Consider the following 17976-nt stretch of genomic DNA (forward strand, 5'->3'; position numbering starts at 1 on the left):
GACAACATTCTGAACCTTAGAATTGATGAATATTGTAGAGTGATGATTCAGGTTTTGTGAGGTAGTTTTAGGTTGGTGTATAAATTTTATACCCATTTCAGTTTTTTAGTTGAAGGGAACAATGGGTCTTCCCAAATTATTCTGAGGATCCATCTAGGCATGTGTTTAGTGTCATATAGGTTATGTATTTCGAATATCTTAGGTATTTAGGGCAAAGAGTTCAAATAATATCTTTCAACTAGTCTTTTGGAGTGAGGTTCTAGATTGCTACAAATGATATTAAAGCCGTCCCAGCCTATGACTTATATGGACTAAGGGATATTATAACATAGGCTCTTTTGGGCTCGACCATGAATCGATCATGGTAAGGATACTAGGAGTTAAACAAGGAAAATATGTGAGAATCTCTGCGGAACATATGTTTAGTGCTACTTCAATTACTCAGGAGAATTTTAGATATTTATATAGGATTAAATAATTTGAATAATACTTTTCAGATAATTTTTTTGGATGAGATTCAAAATTGTTGCAAATAATATTGGGGCAAATTTGAACCATAGCCCATATAGACTAGGAAATATTGCAACACAGGCCCATTAGGCTTAATCATAGATTAATTATGGTGTTTGTGGTTGGATTTGACTAGATTTGGATCTTGAACTAGGCAAGGACACCAAAATTTAAACAAAAGAAGTATGTAAGGACCTATGCCGACATTTGTCTAATCTCATGGTTATTTGTCAGTGAGAGCTTGAGTAGTTATATAGAATTACGGAACTCAAATACTCATTTTTTGATTGAGGTCCTCGATTCCTATAATCATCGTCTCAAAAAAGTTGATGCTTTAGTTTATGTCTCAAATCCAGGATATAACATGACGATACTACCGAAGAGTACAACCTACGATAATACGAAGTCAATAATTATATTTGGCTTCCAAATCCATCACAAACAAAATATAATAAAAGGTTCCAATTTCATCATTCATTAAGTAACAAAGCAAATACTCGCTCACAGCAACTAAATCCAAATTTAAATACCAAAATCTATAACCTTAAATTCATAAAGTCACTAACTACAAATTCATAATCAATATAAGAGCTAAAATCCTCCACTACATAATCTCCAAGCTTGCTGGCACGAACTCCAAGCTTGGACCATTCTTTATTACTAGTGACCCTATTCCTTTGGAAAAAAAAAAGAAAGAGCTACACAGCGCAGTAAGTAAACTTTACACTACTTTACTGATCAAGATAAGTTTTCGGATGAATCGATGCATCATTTACAGAAAATAACAATTATTACAAGATAAAATATTTTATAGTACCATATGATAGAGAATGTCATAAAGCCAAACATGCATGGATCAATCATCAATATTTCATAAATATAGTTCTAAATGTATAGTATAAAAAAAATCATAAATCATTTGTTATTTAACTAATGCCATAGATCAGATTATTTCTCTTAGACTAAATACTAATATTACTATTATACTCGTAACAAGGCCATAATCAACAAAATACCAACTACTATTACCTGTTAGCAAAGTCATATACGAACTACTACTATCTGCTAGTAGGGTCATATGCCAACTATTATTATCTATTGGGAGGATCTGTTGGGAATTGTATCCTAAGAGTCAATCGTCAGTGTGCTGATGATTGAATTTTGTAAATGAATTGATAAATTAATAAAGTATTATTTGGCATTGTTCATCATTTCATTGTATATCTTTAAATGAACTCTTATATGATGAAGTCCTTAGGACTTGTTTTATGATAAAAGAGGATTTATCTTCAAGTCCTTAAACCTACTCGCGACCAAATGATTTGCTGTTAATAGGACGATAGCATTGTCGAGATTAGGTCGTTGTGAGATATATACGTTGGTTGTCCTCTTAACCAAGAAGTGGAGACACTGATATGTCGCACAGGTGACGTATAGGAGTACATTTCACTGAACGTGACCAATTTCGGAACACTCTACTGTCGAGAGATGTTTCGAGTGGATATGGGTATAAGTATCCCTTAGACTTGAGATCACCATAGTGACTAACAAGCAACTCACTGTACTTTGGTACCGGACTAGCAAAATTTCTAATTCTGGAATGGAAGGTTACTGGGTGCAGTCAAGTATTTGCGAAATCAGTGCGTGAGTCAAGATGGAATTGACCCCTCCTGAAAACAGAAGATAATGCTTTGTGTTCAATTTAGCAAAATCTTGACCAGGGTAATCCTTGTGAGGAGTCATAGGATTTCTAAAGTTGATCACATAGAGGATGTACTTATTACAGAGTTGACAGAACTCTGAAGTCATCCTGGCATTAGGAGACAAAGGGTGAATTATACAGTAACCATAGTCCAGGGTTTCAGAATATTTGTTTCGCATATATTCGTCCTATCCGGACGTCGGGTATTATTGTTAGATGGTCATTTCGATTAGTACAAGAAGTTGTTCTTATGCTACCGGCTTAGGTTCGAACCTAAGGGGTCACACGTATAGAAGTTTCTAGGTTGATCAAATGACTGATTGATGATTAAGAATCATTCAGAGGTAATTTGGTCAATTCGATTGATAAATTATCCTAAGCAAAAGTTGCATTAAAATAATTATTAAATTATTGGAGGGTTAATTAGTAATTGGATTACTAATAAATTCAATTTGATTAAATTATTGGACTTTAACTAAGCCAAATTGAATTAGATTCAATTTGGGCTAAATTAGGGTTTGACCTAATTCGATCGGGTTCGACCCGAACCGATTGGGCATAACCTAATTGATCGGACTTGACCCAATTGGATTGGGATTGACTCAAGTCAATTAAGAGTCCTTATTTGATGAGGATTAAGAGTCCAAATAATCAGAATTTACTATGGAGAAGAATTCCTAAAATTTAGGACCCTAGCTTTCTTTCTTGGAAAAGAAAAACACCTCATCCTTATCCCTAAAAGTAGTGGTGCCTATCCTCTTTATTTTTGGCCAATTTTTGGCATGAGGAAAGAGGAGGCGTGGGGATATTTTTCAGAAAAATATGGCACCTCAAATCTTCCTAAAAAGATAGGAATCAAATCCCTAATTTGTAGGGACTGCATGACACATCAAGCAGGGTGGCGTGCGGCTGAAGTTTGGGGCGCAATAACCCCCTGATTTTTAGGGATTCTTGGCACAAGATTGATAGAGAATTTGTTTATTTCTTAGCTACCGATTCACCAGAATTTTTTGAAAATTTTATCAGCCAAATTTATTGGCCAAAAGAGATGTGAGGCGTGGGGGGTCTTTTGGCTATAAAAGGACCCCCACACCTAGGGTTTAGATGAGATGGTCTTTAGAAAGGGTTCTAAATTCTGAAAAAATTCTGAGAGCCAGCCTCCTTCTCTCCTCCTTCTTTTCCTTCATCTCCATCATTTATCCTCTTGAAGAAGAATCAAAAATTGAGTGTTCGAGAGAGAAAAGTTTAACCACTGCAGCACCTCTGCACGAGCTAGCACTCCTGCAATTGTGGATCTTCCTAGAGCTTCGCGTGGACTATCCGTAGAAGCCGAACGCGTGTGCGGCTATACAAGGTGATCAAGGCATCATCAAAGTTCTCAAGCAAAAAGGTATGGGATCTGATCTCATTAAAAATTCAAATTAGAAATCAACTAGGTTGCTGAAATTCTGCATGACTACATGTTAGACATAGAATCATGCCCACTTATTTAGGATAAATGTTTAAAGTCCTGGATCTATTTTTGTTGTAGAGATATGATCTCTAGCATGCATAGAAATTAAATAGTTTAATTCATGCTTCTGCTGTAAAATTTTTAAAAATATATGCATGCGACCACTAGGGTTAACAATAGGATCGTATGGAACTAACTCTGGATGTCGATTTACCATACTTTCAAGAGTCATACATAGATATCTAAGAGCCTTTTTGCCATATTTATTAAAGTATATTTTCTAAGATCATATTCATTGAATCATATTTTCTCATAATTTCTCAAGACATATGCTCGATCATAAATCATACATAAATAAATAGGTAAAAAGCATTAAACTACATTATTGAGTTCATAGTCCATAAATCACTAGCAGTAGAAATAACAGTCATGGAATCATTATTTCATGATAAATTACAAGTTTCATAATTTTGTATGATCGATCCTTAATTTTAAAAAAATATGATATCATCAATATTTAATATTCTTTTGTATTTTTATATAAATAACAAGTATAGAAAATATGTGGAAATTTAAAAACTAATGAAGAGTGACAAGGTTACCTCTTTCGCATTAAACTCTCAAAATTCATTAGATGATTCTAGTAAACCTATTTGAAGACATTAAAAATGACATTAATTTTTATTCGATGACTTGAATTTAAAATAACAAGAAATAAGGATGATTGGTCAGATGACGACATTTGGTAGCTCCGAATGGATTAGGTCAAAGCGACTAGATCAATAAATTATAAAGCACGAACTCAATTAAGGCCAAAATCGTTCAACGAGGGTCATCAATAGTGGGTTTCAAGGATACTCAATAGGGCCGAGGTGATCCGTCCGACAGGCTGCCTGGGCAGAGCGGTTCAAGGTCTCTTTAGGGGGTCAACTTGGGTCTATAGAATAGAAAGATAGGACTCTTCACTGAGGGTCTTTAGGTCTATTAGAGAGAGAAAGATAGAGAAGAGAGAGAATTAAGAGAGAGAAAGAGGAAAGAGAGGTTAGGATAATTTATTTAAGCTGTTGGCTAATGAGAAATCCAAGGAAAAGGCCCAGAAAAAGAGGGGAATTGGGGCCTTTTCTTGATTGTAGTCATCGGCCGCCCACCGGCGTTCATGGCTCTGACGGAAAAGGTCATAGAGAGGCCATGGGACTGGACTAGAGGTCCGATGTCAAGAGGTAGTGGCGTTGATGGCCAGAAAAAAAAAAGTGACGAAATACGGTAGAACAATGGTCTCTTTTTGTCAATCGATTTTTGTCCGATTTCTCAGTCGGTGGGGGTGATTTAGGTTTCTAGGAAGAAGAAAAAGAAAAACAAGGCCTTATCTTGTCCCCGGAGGGCATTGTGGTTGCAATTCTAGCAGGGACCCTAGATGAACGACGCTCAAGAAGAAAAAAAAAAAAAAAGAGGGGAAAAGGGGAAACGGTGGTCGACTATTGTTGGTGATGCTCGAAGAGAAGTTAGGAGGCCTTTATATAGATCAGAGATCCCTAGTCTCCAATAAAAGTCGAGGTGGAGGAGTTTTCTTTCTCTCCATGTTCGACTAGAGCTCTGCCCTATTCAAAAATTACAACAGGCCTTCAGGTCATTTCAGGCCGGTCAGTGGATTGTCCCTCATTTGTTTTTTAGGGGTTGGGCTTCACACTTTACAAGAACACAATTCGTAGTCTACAATGATTTGCCAGTGACAAATGTTGGCCCATCCCTGCCTCTTTCTTTTCTTACTGGGGTCCCTGCAATCATCTACTCATATCTTATCGACAATGACAAATCCTGGCCAGCTCACGCTGACTCCTTGGGGGATTGCATTAATAATCGCCCTTTTCTTTTTCTTTTTTGAGAATTACGAAGGATTCCTCCCACCTTAGAACTTTATTAAAATGCATAGTAGTGTACATGGAAAAGGAAACAAAGAGGAAGAAAGAAAAGAAAAAGAATAACATAAAGGAACTTGAGCAGAACAAAGACAGTTCTTATCAAAAAGATTAGAGCAAGGCAGTCATTAACTAGTGGCACCAATGAGCGAAGACACCTTCTCAAAGATTCCAAGTGGGCTTTAGCAGTCTTCCTTGAACACAAGGCCCCTCATTCAGAAAAAGTCCTTCAGAGCTTTTTGCAGAACTTGAACAACACCACTTCTGTATCTCAATTTCAGAAGCGCTATTGGATTCCTTTATCTTCATAAATGAGGAATGCATTAATCAAATCACATACACTGACCTTGTAGCATCCACTAATAGGATGAGTTAGCTTCCAAGAAGTTAAATTCCTCGATACGTCGGAGTGATTAAGGAGACAGATTTAAAATGTTCTGGGCTTCGCCCATGCAGGTTCTGAATCCTGATGTTGACAAACTTTCTGAACTCTTTTCTTTCTATTTTGTTCCAAAATTATATCGAAAAATATTGCCACTTCTCTTCGCTTTCTACATTTTAGTTCCAAAGTTATGTGAAAGCAGAGATATCAAGCAGAACCTCTTTCCTCCTGTTCAATTGATTTATTTTTTTTTCTCAGTCACTGTAAGTATGCATCCAAGCGCTTGCAAATAGCCAAAGAAACCTCGAAGTCACTTGCAAGCAGATCCATACAGATTACGAAACAACCAGTGGATTAGCAGCATCAATCCTTGCAATTTCATCTTGTTGTTCCAATGCAAATCAAATTTCAGGCTATCTTTTAAAGAGCAAGTGCAGATTAATTTGCATCTCACGCACTATTTTGTTAATTACATCACAATCATCCTTCAAAAGCCTCAATATTATTCTTATTAATGCTTGAGGTCATTTTTGTTGTATCTCAAACCTTGACCTATAATTACATCCTGGACAAACCAAAATATAATTTGTCATGCTCCAAACTCATCACTGGGTTCCACATGTGACACGACTATGTTTTCTGTTTCGACTAAATTAGTTAAACATCAACAACTTGAAATGTTGGCTAGCAGCTCCATTGCCGGTTTATTTGCAAGCAGATTGTAATTGCAGACAACTAAATGAGATGAAGCTATCAAACTAATTGTCATGATATCTATTATCTCTAAGATTTAAGATTATTAAGTATGATAATTATTGTGAGGATCCGTGCGAGTCAGTTGTATTGCTTGTGATTAGATTTGAATGAATTTGAACTTTTAGCTTGGCAAGGATGTCAGGGCTTGAACAGGAGAAATATATCAGGACTCGTGCAAGCATGTATTTAGTTCCACATCAGTTATTTACCAAAAAGATCTTGGGTACTTATATAGGACTAAGGAGGTCATAAAAACCTTCCGATTAGCCTTTTTGGATATGTCCTGGGTTGTTACAATTACGCATCGTCACCATATGATTCGTCCAACTCATCATACAAAGGTCTCTATGCGGGAGATTTAGATATGGAAAAGTGCAGTCGACTATTGGAATCTTAATGGTCATTAGGGAGGCCTATAATCCGCATAATTACACTTTTATCTATTTCATAAATAACAATGAGAGGAAACACGAGCAGAAGACCATAACATTTAAACCTTTCAACCCCAAAACAAATGTTTGCCCACGCTACAAATAAAAAGAGAAAACCATTGAAAAAATCAAAAAGAATTATAGAAAATGGGAAAATAATCTATAAATTTTCAATATTATGTTTTACATTATGCAAGTGCGCAAATGAGAGTCATTTCTTGTGTGATAAAAACCATGCAACTCCACAGTAGTTATGTACGTTCTGCATCAAATATTAGGTGGTGCGTGTCTAACAACAATAATGGTAAAATACAATGCATGCATAGGTGACTTTTGCAAAGGATGGCATGTAAACTTAAAACCACTCCACTCCAAATATTTCAACTTGTTAATAATTTACTAGATGTTGTTATTTGTGAAGAAAACAAAATATAACAATATTTATTACCCTATGGTTCAAAATCTTCGAACACGTTATCAAATTGATAGCTCCAAATATTTTATTATTGCAAGTCAACTTAGAAACTTGAATAAGTTATGCCAAAAAAAGTGAAAAAATATTAGAATCATTGACCCTTCACTATTTAATCAAAAAATGACTATTTATAAACCATCCCCTAATGATAACGAACACTTGAACATAAAATTAACTTCATTTATACTAAGATATAGATTAGTAACACAATCTCTAACTATTACCGTGCTTCAATTTTAGAACAAGGTATTTTAATAATGTTTATAGTATAAAAGGACTACATGTGAAGCAGTAACCATAGATTAGTCCTTTCATTATAATTATAGTATAAAAAGCTTTATTTTACACAGTTGGAAACTTGCATAACATTGTTTCAATAGTCTAGGTTTTCATGCATAGGACCAATGCAAAGGACTACATGTGAAGTAGGAACCATAGGTATTGATTTTATTTTTTTTTTGAAGGTAAAAGAACCTGGACTATATCTTGTCATTCTAAAAAGTGACTGCCTCACGCTCCTCTTGATTCTTAAAGGCCCAAAGCAGGCTCTTGGAGAATTTGGCTCTTACGTTTTATTTTTGTTTTAGGCCCAGTGGACCGGACTGGGCCTAGAAAATAGTCTCGTCTAATAAATGGGCAGAGCTTGGTCTTAAAGATTAAAGACCCACCGAAGCCCCCCTTGTTTATTTTCCTTTCATTATTTATTTTTGTTTGATCTATTTTTAACAATTGACAATTATTATCGATATGTGAACTAAATGATATAATAGATATGTTTTAGGTTTTCAGCAATATTTAATCGTTCATACTATGACACCCAATATCTTGGCCTGATCCATTTGCCTGGCCCAGAGTATTTGGCCCAAGAAAAAAAAATTGACGCACCTGCTATGCATGTGCGAGAAGGGAAGAGGACTCCCGATGGGAGTCTTCTTCGTCTTCATGATCATCAGATGGAATTCGACTCCAGGCAAGATTTCTATCACAATCGAGCTTATTTAGAGACCTTTTTTCGATTCCTCTGTCATCCTATTGGAGATTCCAGCCTCTATCAGAGCTCCCCATCGAAGTTATCTTTGATTTTCTCTTCGAACCTCGAGCATCGATCATGCCATTGCCATGGCTAAACACTGCCGAAAACTAGGTAAAGACCCAACCACCTTCGATCTACTCTTCTTCCTTTTCTTCCGAACTCCTTAGAGCCTTGATTCCAGCCGAAGATCGTGGAATTTTTGGCAGAAAAGGGCGACGCCCTGCTTTCCTTGTTTCGGTAGGCAAACCCCTATTTTTCTTGATTTCCGCAATTTTTTGCTGTTGGCGCTCATCACCGAGGTATTCCTTCACTTGCTCGCAGTGGCTAGAAGCCATAGTCGGAAATACGACCATCAGAATGTCGTGGATTCTATGATTTATTAGTGAGTTTTGGCATCGTTGGCCGCCTGTTGGCCGACCGTGAGTCCTTTGACCCCAGATTAATTTGGTTAAAATATTCATTGATTATTGGTTGTCTAGCTTATTATTATATATTTTACTATTTTTATAGATTCTGAGAACTAAGATGGCATAGGGTTATGATCAGAAGAGTGACTAGAAGTCAAATTTGACATCTTTAATTTAGATCAAGATTTGATTAGAGTTTGATTTAAGATCTTTTATTTCGGTGAGACATTAAATTGGTTCTACTTATTTAAATTGAAGTTTAAGCATTGCTTATTTGAATTTATTCTGCTACTTTTATATGATATCATGTTGAGATATCTTGCATGCTTGTCGAGAGAGTTCACTATAAGTATGTGGCAGTTGCTGCGACTCTAAGCTTGCGATCTCTGATTGAGAGCATGACACATACTTAGCTTTTTTTTTTAAGTATTTTAATGAGTTTTTAGTATGTTTAAAAATTAAAAACGGTCATGAAGCCTAAGGCTCAGCCAGAAGCCCTAGTAAATATTTGGGCTTGAACCTGGAAGGTAGGCTTAAAGGATGGGCCAGGCCAAGCCTAGGCCTAAGTAAATTGTGCCGACCATTGGGCAAACCCCGTCATAAGCCCGCAGGCTCAGCTCTTTGTGAATAGATCTATTTGAGATGTGATTTTGTGATATAAAGTATGAACCCAAATATTGAGATGGGATCAACCTATCATTCTAGTGACTTGGGGTGATTCACTGAGCTACCAAGACTTTGAATTATTTGGCCAGAAAATTGAATATATTTTGGCCACACCAGTCCACTCAAATTTATGTACATGTTTTTGATCAATCCAATCCAATTTAGCCAAGTCTGTCGTTTGGATCAGTAAGTTTCGAAACCACTACTTATCCTGATAGATCATGGAGGTTATACTGCTATGTTGTTTTAATGCTGAAAGCTACATTACAATGTCTCCTTTATTGATTAATTATATGAACCAGATAATAGAACAGAACAGATGAAAATATTACTTTTTCGATGCAAAATTGTTCCTATCCTGGAGTTCAGTAAGAAAATTGGAATGAAGGGTGCTGCGTGTGTTTTACTCTGGTCTTAGGTAATAACCTCTCAGCTAATGGTATCATGAGCATCATTTTGATGTGAACTTGCCCAAGCCAAGCCATACATTTGAGAGTGCAACTACCTTTGGTAGGTACCAAGCTCACTAATTCACTTGTTCCAATCCATTGATTGTTCTTTACTATTATGAGCATGTAGACCCCATATGATCGGGATCCATCGGTGTTTGATCCGACATCGGTCCCTATATTCCTGAGCTAATCCTTGATGTGGTCCTTATCACTTAATATCTAATCATCAAGCATGGATATTGTAACACCCAGGACCTCACCCAAAATGGCTAGTCGAAAGATATTATTTGGGTTCTTTGACCCTGTATAAGTACCCAAAATCTACCCAGCGAATAACCGATGTGGGACTAAACACACGCTCACACGGATTCTCACATACTTCTCCCGTTTAAGTCCTGACGTCCTTGCCAGGCTAAGGGTTCAAATCTATTCACAAGCACTACGATCGGCCTATAGTCAGCCTTAATGGAATGTGCTGTAGTGTTCCCTAGTCCACATAGGTTATGGGCTGGGTCTACTTTGATACCATTTGTAACATCTAGGACCTCACCCAAAATGGCTAGTCGGAAGATATTATTTGGATTTCTTGATTCTTTATAAGTACCCAAATCTATCAAGCGAATAACCGATGTAGGACTAAACACACACTCATACGGATCCTTACATATACGATATACTAACCCCGTATTAGCTAATTATTTATCCCATATTCCTGGTGCTTAAAGAGTTTATTTCCAAGATAATTCAGTAGGGTAGGAAGAAGGAAGAAAGAAACACAGAAAATTAAGGGTTGCACATGGTGAGATCCCAACAGGCCCATCTCTTTGGCATGTTCCTTTTCCTGTCATCAACATCCTAGAGTCCATTTGGCCTATACCTGCTGTCTTCTTTCCCAGAATTATTAGTTTATGATAACAATCGCATCAATTTTTATTAAAAGTTTGGTACGACTCAGAGCCTACACCAGCATGGCATCATTAAAATAACCACCCCCACATTCGTCCACCTTTGACGCTGGCTTGGGCCCAGTTTCAACCTCATAGATGACCTCCCAATCAAAACAAATATTAGGTAAGTCATGTTGCCTTTTGTGATGCTTACACAACTATTTTCTTTTTTTTTTAATGTTTGATTGGATATTTATTTTTCTAAAAAATTATATAAAATATCTGATATATCTTTAATAAAAAAAAGAACTTATCTCATTCTATATACAATCTTAACGGTATTTTTGGAGGACAATTACTCTAATTCCTAACCGAAGAAAATTAAATTTTATTATATTCTATATTATTTTTTTTTATAAAAATCTACTTTTCTATCTCTCTTTTCTAAAAATTTCGAGCAAATATAAGATATTTCTCCATTTCCCCGTTGATCATGCTTTTCCCTCTCCTCTTCCTGCAAACCAAATAAGTCCTAACAATAACGCTTTTATGGGTGGTTGACTATGGTGATATCTAGTAATAACTATGGTTATTCCACAAGGCTGTTGCAAAGATAGTGCCTGCACATAAGTGAGCCAAAAACAACTTCATTTGTGTGGATATTATCTTATTTACAAATTGGAGCTCAAATAATAATTCAGAGAAGTAAGTTATGGTGGATGTAGATGTCTACTATCTACTTGTTGGTGTACACATAAAATAGCTTCAGATGGATTATACTATGGTGCAAGTCAGCAATGTTGTCCTATTCAAGTGCATACCTCATCATATTGTGGTGAACTTAACTCCTAAGGAAGTTCATCAGTAGAGTCAAGTCCTTGTAGATGAGATAACATTTCTTTATCAAGAGTAGGATTAAGGGATATTAAATTGGGACATTCTTTGGATTTAGGACACCCCTCATTGTCACTCATTTAATTTGTCCCCCTGTGATTGAAATCAGAGGCCATTACATTTGCAATGCAGTGCACCAATAGGAGTTGGGACATTGATGATGATGAAAATTTTGCCCATAGGGTTCAATTATGGGACATCTTATTGCTATTTCTTGCTTAATGGCTCTACGGTTCTTGTCTTTTTCAAGGTCAACCCAAATTGGTGAGATTGGACATGTTGGTTATGGTTTTTTAGTACAATAATACGCTATAAGAACCAGTGAACTATTAAATTTATACTATATTATCAAATAAGATAAGAATATCAAATTTTGTGGATGAAGGCATCCCTAGTTCCTCTGAGCACAAATATAAAAAAAAAATATGGTTAAGAGATTAGATATATAACCCATGCGCTGCACCGGTCTGTCATCTATACAATTTCTTAATTTAAATTGACTCTACTCATCTCTTATCCATATCCCTCATGAACCAAACTCTTTAACATTGATATATATATATATATATTTCTAATCTAAATATTTTGTTTCTCTTATCCTTCGGTCTTCTTAAAACTTTTAATTTTTTTTAACATGCATTGTACATGACTAGTTGGTAGTATTACATAATCTAGCCATCTGAAGTCCGAATAATACCAAATTATGTTCAAAATTCATGACACCAAAACTAATACCGCGCTCGAATCGCATATAAACGTACACATAACAGCTAACCAGAGACAGGAATGTTTTAATTTGTGTTAATTGATACCATCTGAGATTAAATTATGCTAATCCGTGCCTCCTAAACCAAATCATTAGCATTATATTCTAGCTCTCTACATTATGTCACATTATATACATGCTTTGAGTTTCCCGTCCTTATTCCACCGGGAGGAGTGCCACCTTTAGGCTACAAGGACCTAGTCAGAATTATTGTTTACGGTTGGCTTCTAATGTTCTTCTCTGAGGTGAGGACCATACGCAGCCTTAACAATATTCCACAGCTTCCATACAGTATCTCTTGCTCCTATTCATCTATTCAGTTATCTTCAGGCTCAAAATTGAATACTATATATCCATGCCTTATCCATTCTAGAGAATTGAGCCTTCATTTCAGATAGGCTCCGTGTTGTCGAAAAATTATATCCTGCATCATACGTACCATATCAGCTGTGCATGAGGTGCGCAGGGTGCATGAGCTCAAACTGAGATGCATGATTGGTATGATGCACCGCCATATGATGCAGGATATAATTTCTTCGTAGTGTAGCACTCCTTGCATCAATACTTTAATCTGTAGTTATATGAATGAGTGAGCTGTATATGTCTTTATATATAGTTGAGCGTCAACAAGATGGAAGAAACTATATCGGAATAAGAAGCCTACTTGCATGGTATTCATGGTTCGAGGTCATGGAGTCGTTGAAGAAGCCAGTTGTTTATCCCCTTAAAATAGGCTCAATAGCATCACCCTGCCGGCCAAAAGCCAATGAGGGACCCTAACCTTCTCGGGGCAGTTGAGGAAGGAGATTTAATAGATTTATTTCTCTCTACCTCTCATCTCACCGCCACGTGTCCTCCTACCATTTTCCAAACAAAACTAGAAGATGAATGCTTTGGCCTGCTCCCTAACTAAACCCAATCTAAAGCAAAACGAAGCCCTCTCTCTCTCTCTCTCTCTCTCTCTCTCTTTCATCTCGTCTCATCTCATGTCATCCCTCTGTGGAGGAGGAAGAAGAAGCAAGAGCTATGGTTTTGGGAAAACCATAGCAAATCTCTTCTCCTTCTCCCAACTAAAAACACCTTCATTCCGCTACTGCCGCTCCCACTTCACCTCGATGCTTAGAACGGTCAAGCTCAAGCTCCGCCACCTTTGCCCGCAGCGCCGGTGGCCCACTCGACGGCGGGCCAAGTCCCGGGTGGTCATTCGGAGGTTCGGCCGGTCAAAGATGAAGGATGAATCAGCTGCCGCCGCCGCCGGTGGTGAGGCCTCGATAAGAGTCCACAGCCTGCCAAATGCGCAAGAAGCCGGTAGGCCGGTTCGGATCGCCACCTTCAATGCTGCCATGTTTTCGATGGCTCCTGCCGTCCCGGAGGTCCAAAGATCTTCGAACGTCGACCCTGTGGAGCTCGACATCCGGTGCAAAACAGCAAATGATCGGCCAAAGAGCATATTAAAGCAGCAGAGTTTTGCAAGGTCTAATTTAAGAGTTTCTATCAATCTCCCTGACAATGAAATCTCGGCGAAGCGAAGCAAGCAGATGAATTCTACTAAAGAAGGCTATGACAGTACGAGAGCGGATTGGAAAGGGAAAGCTCCTGTGTCTTATAGCTTTAGCCTTTCAGCCCCCCTCAGGGGCGAGAGGGGGAGGGAGAGCTTCAGGGGCAGTAGGAGTGTTTTGGATGTCTTGAGAGAGGTTGGTGCTGATATAATTGGGCTGCAGAATGTGAAGGCGGAGGAGGAGAAGGGGATGAAGCCCTTATCGGACTTGGCGGCCGGGCTGGGGATGAACTATGTGTTTGCTGAGAGTTGGGCGCCGGAGTATGGGAATGCGATCCTCTCGAAATGGCCTATAAAACATTGGAGAGTTCAGAAAATCTTTGACGACACTGACTTCAGGTCAGTTTTTCTATGAAAATTCTTCTGTTTGTTCATATGAATCTCTGGCAAATAATTGTTTGGAAGTTCAAATCTTTTATGCCTTTTATGCATATTATTAGTAATGGAAGTGTGATTCTGAATTGGCAACCGAATGATCATAAAATCCATATGACAGTTATTAACAACAACAAAAAAAAAAGAAGAAATGAAGGTGATTTGAGGGATGAATCCTTCAATCATCTGGTTTCTATGGGGACATAGAGGAGTTGGTTTTCTACATTATTGATGATAATTTGCTTACTCTATGGAAAGGGAATTAGAGTAATGAAATGGAAAGCAGTGACTTGACATTCCCTTGGAATCCAAGGAAGAAGACTGTTTATTGAAAAGCCGTGCCCATGTTAATAGATTGCTTAGTTTGATTAATATAAGCAACTATATTGTAAAGAGAAAGGAAACTTCTTCTTAGGTTTGGTAATCATAAGCTAATCGCAGCTGCTCTGTAACATGGTTGTCATGCCAAAAGAACTTTTATTTTCATTAATTAATAAGAATGAAACAAATCTTTGTCGTAGATGCTTGTCAAAATTTATTTAAAGGTGGGGAGTCTTTGGTTCCTCTTTTTTTTTTTTTTTATTTCTGGCAATACAGCACATAGATGGGAAAGATGAAGCAAACAATACAAATTAGTGTCTCTAGAAGTTGTTTGGTTTCCACATATCTTAATTTCAAATGCCTTTTTCTACTTTGACATCTGAGTACCTGGAGCAGTTTGTCTCAGTGGCCTAGCTAAAAGACTGAACAGAGTATTATTGCAAACTCTTCTGAATTTTTAAGTAAATCATGTGTCTCAACTCCTTGATCATAATTCATCTGCAATGCTTTATCTAATTTTGGACTTAAGTTATGATCAGATGAGGAATCCCAATCTAGAGCATACGATTTGCCTTGTTTGGAAGATTTTTAGCTCCATGAATCTGTTAACTGACCATATGCTCTTTAATGCTGTAATTTGCCCACAGAAATGTGTTGAAGGCCACGATCGAGGTCCCCAACGCAGGAGAAGTAAACTTCCATTGCACGCATCTCGACCATCTCGACGAAAATTGGAGAATGAAGCAAATGAACTCCATACTTAGATTCAGTGATGGACCGCATATACTAGCCGGAGGATTGAATGCTCTTGAAGAAACAGACTATTCTGCTGAAAGATGGGCTGATATTGTCAAGGTAAATATCTCAACTATGATTGACAACCAAGGGCCACTTTGTCATTTTTGCTGCCTTAGTGTTTTGTTTCTTTACAAATTAGTAAAATACCATGTTCAGATTGATGTCGAAGGCAGCATTTGCACAGAATTTCTGCTATTCATTGCTTTTACTCGTTTTTGAAAGCGATAAATCTTCGCTTTCAAATGCTCTAAAGATTTTACAAACAATTTCAAAAACAAAAGGGTTTTTATCATAGATGTTGTCAGGTCTACTTCAGTTTTCTTCTAGGGTTTTTGAGAACAAAAACAGAAAAAGGAAGCAATACCAAAAGGGCCTTAACTTTCTTTAGCCTTCATGTGGTCCTGGGTTGGCCTGGCCTTCTTTTGTAACTGGATGTCAGTTTCAGATTTCAAGGCTTCACACAAGTTCAAATATTCATTGCAGTATAATGAAGAGATTGGGAAACCAACACCAAAAGTTGAGGTGATGAAATTCTTGAAGGAGAAACACTACTTGGATGCCAAGAACTTTGCAGGGGAATGTGAAGCTGTTGTCGTAGTCGCAAAAGGGCAAGGTAATGGAGTTACTTCAACTACAATTCTAGCAAGATTTAGGTTGTAGAAGAAAAGAAAAGTAGATGCTTCAATTAAATGACACCACTTTTAAAGAGCAGTGGAAATTGTGATCAGATAGACTATCTTGCTCCTCACACTGTTTCTGTTCTCCATTGCAGATGTGCAAGGGACATGCAAGTATGGGACAAGGGTTGATTACATACTAGCCTCACCAAATTCACCATATAAGTTTGTGCCTGGATCTTATGGAGTTCTCTCTTCGAAAGGGACTTCAGATCATCACATTGTAAAGGTAGACATCATGATAGCTAATATTAAGGAAAATGATAGCAGATGTCGCCACCCGAAACAAAGAGTTATCAAGATAGATAAGTTCTCATCTAAAGGGATATGGGGAACTAATTTTTGACTGCACTATTTTTTCCTCTTTCTTCTTTTCTTATATAGTTTGTGAGAAATTCTTTTTCCCTTTCTTTGTTCATGATTTTGCTATGATCTTGTCTATATCTCTGATGCTTGATATACTGGCCTGAAGCTAGAATTGTATAATCCAAGGCAGGGAACTATATCTTTTTCCTTCACAATAGGATGCTGCCACGGTTACTTCGTAGTTGAGAAGTATTTGAGAGTGAAATGTGATGAATTTTACTTGTGGTGATTAACCAGATGAATGCACAAGATCAAATGCCCATTTCTTATGGGTGGCGAACAAGATCTCTGCATTTTCCTGTGGAGATCACTTTTTAAAAAAATATATATGAAAAACATTTGAATAAAATATTCGAAACAACTATAAATTCTAACCATAGCATTTTTTTCATTTCCAGGAAAATGGTACCTAAACATTCATCATTAGATTTTGACTGCATAAATACTGAATCTTTGAACCCAAACGACAACCTCCCCCCATCCTTTCCATGTATGTGTGTAAAAGAACCTTAATCTAGAACTTAGAAATTGAAAATGCAATGCGATAAACAAGATTATAAACATGGGAGCTCAATTCAGCTGACATCCTCTGCATGCAATTCTAAACAGACCAAGTAGTAACATCAGGACAACATTTCTAGGCAGATCATGTACGAAATCATTAATAGGCCAGACCAGATAGACTAATTCTGAAGCACTGTAAATTAAGCCATGCAGGTCAAACCCATTAAAATTGTGTTAGGCTAGTCTACTAATAAACCCTTAGATCATGGTAGACATTTTCAGTGAGGAACCTGATGAAGATAGTAAGTGGAAGTTCTCTCTTGTTTAAGTCCCTCATTGAGTAGAATCCTGCTAAATAGTTGATAGAGTAATAAATGTGCAAACCAAGGATTAGTTTCAAGATTAAGAAAGACTTTCTTTGACTTGTGTGTTTCCTGATGTTTCCTGTGGAGGATCTTAGCTATGTGTGGGCAAATGGCTAATGTTTATCTCTTGTCGATGACAAAGATGAACATGCTTCCTCATGGGGGGATTCATTCCAAACCCAAACAACTCCATGTGATATAAGTGTAGGAGATTCCTCTTGAAAAAAGTTGTGGCAGTAGAATTTGAGTGGAGTGGCAAAGGTGGCTGAGTCCATGCTTAAT

The 17976-nt window shown here is 37.2% G+C and overlaps 1 protein-coding gene across 2 annotated transcripts; it reads left to right on the top strand.

The window, feature by feature from the left end:
- The first annotated feature begins 13374 nt into the window (after nt 1-13374).
- Nucleotides 13375-16888, top strand: LOC103710938 (uncharacterized). 2 transcript variants are annotated; one of them, XM_008796872.5, is made up of 4 exons: nt 13375-14627; nt 15632-15839; nt 16266-16395; nt 16555-16888. In XM_008796872.5, exons 1-4 carry the CDS (start codon nt 13615-13617, stop codon nt 16803-16805), a joined length of 1602 nt encoding a protein of 533 aa, XP_008795094.4. In that variant the 5' UTR covers nt 13375-13614; the 3' UTR covers nt 16806-16888. The 2 variants fall into 2 exon arrangements, 1 of the variants encoding a protein (XP_008795094.4); XR_015975051.2 differs by having other exon boundaries at nt 13381-14627; nt 16228-16395; nt 16555-16781.
- Nucleotides 16889-17976: the final 1088 nt, after the last annotated feature.

This window comes from Phoenix dactylifera, chromosome 2, assembly GCF_051530095.1.
Source record: "Phoenix dactylifera cultivar Ajwa chromosome 2, Ajwa_hap1_PhDact_Kaust_v1.1, whole genome shotgun sequence".
Lineage (NCBI taxonomy): Eukaryota > Viridiplantae > Streptophyta > Magnoliopsida > Arecales > Arecaceae > Phoenix > Phoenix dactylifera.

Coding starts and splice junctions, on each gene's coding strand:
- LOC103710938 (XM_008796872.5), top strand. CDS start 13,615: ATGAATGCTTTGGCCTGCTCCCTAACTAAACCCAATCTAAAGCAAAAC. Junction 15,840..16,265: donor GATGGGCTGATATTGTCAAG/GTAAATATCTCA, acceptor TATTCATTGCAG/TATAATGAAGAGATTGGGAA. Junction 16,396..16,554: donor CGTAGTCGCAAAAGGGCAAG/GTAATGGAGTTA, acceptor TCTCCATTGCAG/ATGTGCAAGGGACATGCAAG.